The 1,805-nt window shown below is 40.2% G+C and overlaps 1 protein-coding gene across 5 annotated transcripts in view; it reads left to right on the top strand.

The window, feature by feature from the left end:
• The window catches only part of Rbm33 (RNA binding motif protein 33), a gene marked incomplete at its 5' end in the record, with an annotated part of 100,276 nt that overhangs the window by 7,868 nt on the left and 90,603 nt on the right, over positions 1–1,805 (top strand). For all 5 annotated transcript variants that reach the window (XM_017801706.2, XM_017801707.2, XM_017801709.2 and 2 more), the window contains 1 exon segment: positions 1,268–1,344. In XM_017801706.2, coding sequence (XP_017657195.1) covers positions 1,268–1,344 — 77 coding nt within the window.

The raw sequence follows: 1,805 nt of genomic DNA on the forward strand, positions 1-1,805 counted from the left end.
CCCCCTTTGATGTTTGGCTTTCCCTGAATTGCTGATTTTAAAGGATCTCCTGAGGTTTCATTGGTCAGTAAACAGATTTGTCCATGGCAGGCCTGTTTCTGGCATCTGCTTTCACTGACAAAACTTGCCCTTTGAATGGCAGATATGTCACCTAACAGCATATTCATTTTGGGTCTTTGAAGCACTGTGTTTTGTTGTCACACAGTTCCATTCTCCCTTCTTCAAGTAAACTGTGTGGCCTGTTGATTTTATCCTAGGCTAAGGTCAGTGAATTCTTTTTGGCTACTACATCTTGCTAGAATTATTTTTGGCTATCAGAAGTGTTGTAATAAATACACACTCAAGTTTAACGTATTTTATGGGCTGTAGATGCCATACTGTTTTATATAAGAAGTAGCAAGTTAAAACCTGGTGTGGTGATACATGCCTTTAGTCTCAGCACTCAGGAAGCAGAGGCAGGCAGGTCTCTGAGTTCAAGGCCAGCCTGGTCTACATAGTTCTAGGTCAGCTGGGGCTACAGGGAGACCCTGTGTCAAAAGACAACAAAGAAGTAGCAAGTCAAGAAGGTTTTTCTCCCCTTTTAAAAATGAATGTGTGTGTATGTGTTTTTTGACTATCTTTTGCAGGGTTAATAGCAGTTTTTATATGCCTTTTTGATACATATGAATAGTTTTAGAAGAGGAGGAAAGTGTGAAATCTGCTGCAGTCTGGAGTGTTGATATGCCTACCCTGAGCACTTTGAGTTCATGCCAGTCACTAGGCTGCCTCTGCTGTGATGGGATGGCTGGACTGAGAGCCGAGGTGCTGAGCTACTGCTGGTTCTTATATGTGGCCTGTGAGGGGAAAGCCAGGGTTATCACGGTTTCTGAACTGCTTATTTCTGCTTGGTGTTTCTTGTATTGTTTTAAATGTTCAGAATTTTGTTTCTAATTGTTAAACTTACTCATTTTAAGGTTGGCATTCTTATTTGAGTATTTAAATTGTTTAGAAGACTCCCTTCAGTGAAGACTCCCTTTTCTTTGGTGCTAGAATTAGAGAAAATGTGATCATTATGCTTGCTGCTTAGTATTTACTTGAGTGTGCCATCTCAATTACTCAGGGGGTTAGCTAGTGTGGGGTCACTGGATTCTCTGTGGTAGTGCTGACCAGAGCAAACCTGCAGTAACAGGAGGTTAGAAACAACCGATTCTGGGTGATCTTGCTTGCACTTTGGTAACAAGTCTTCATGGAAATGACACACACTAATTAGCTTTCTTATTTTAATTAGAATCAGTCGGATTTGTCAGATGAAGAGCTGAATGATGATCTTTTACAGAGCGATAATGAAGATGAGGAAAATCTCAGGTACTCAACATTAACTCATTAAAACCGATTCTTATTTAACTAAATCGATGGGAAATGTTTATACTTTGTAATTATAATGGAGAGTAATTGAATTACTTGTGGCATTACATTTTTAGCATATAATTACATTCTAAATGGGATATTGGTGCGTTCTGAAGTGGAAGCCATATGGATTGTCGCATAAATAGATTGGCAACTTGCAGTCGCTGTAGATCTGTGTTTACTTTGGTGCAGGCCCTAAACGCCAAGAACTGACTTCCCTGGTGCAGTGGCCTCTGGCTCTGAACGCAGGAGGCTGCAGGTTGATGCTGCTTTTGTTCTCATTTCATTACGTTCGGAGAAAGATACTTAGAAATACCCAGGGAGAATTTTTGGTTTTCTTTTTTTTTTTTTTTTTTTTTTTTTTGTCTTTTTGAGACAGGGTCTCCCTGTAGCCCCAGCTGTCCTGGAACTATGTAGAC

The sequence above is a fragment of the Nannospalax galili genome, unplaced genomic scaffold (assembly GCF_000622305.1).
Source record: "Nannospalax galili isolate Female #2095 unplaced genomic scaffold, S.galili_v1.0 scaffold302, whole genome shotgun sequence".
Lineage (NCBI taxonomy): Eukaryota > Metazoa > Chordata > Mammalia > Rodentia > Spalacidae > Nannospalax > Nannospalax galili.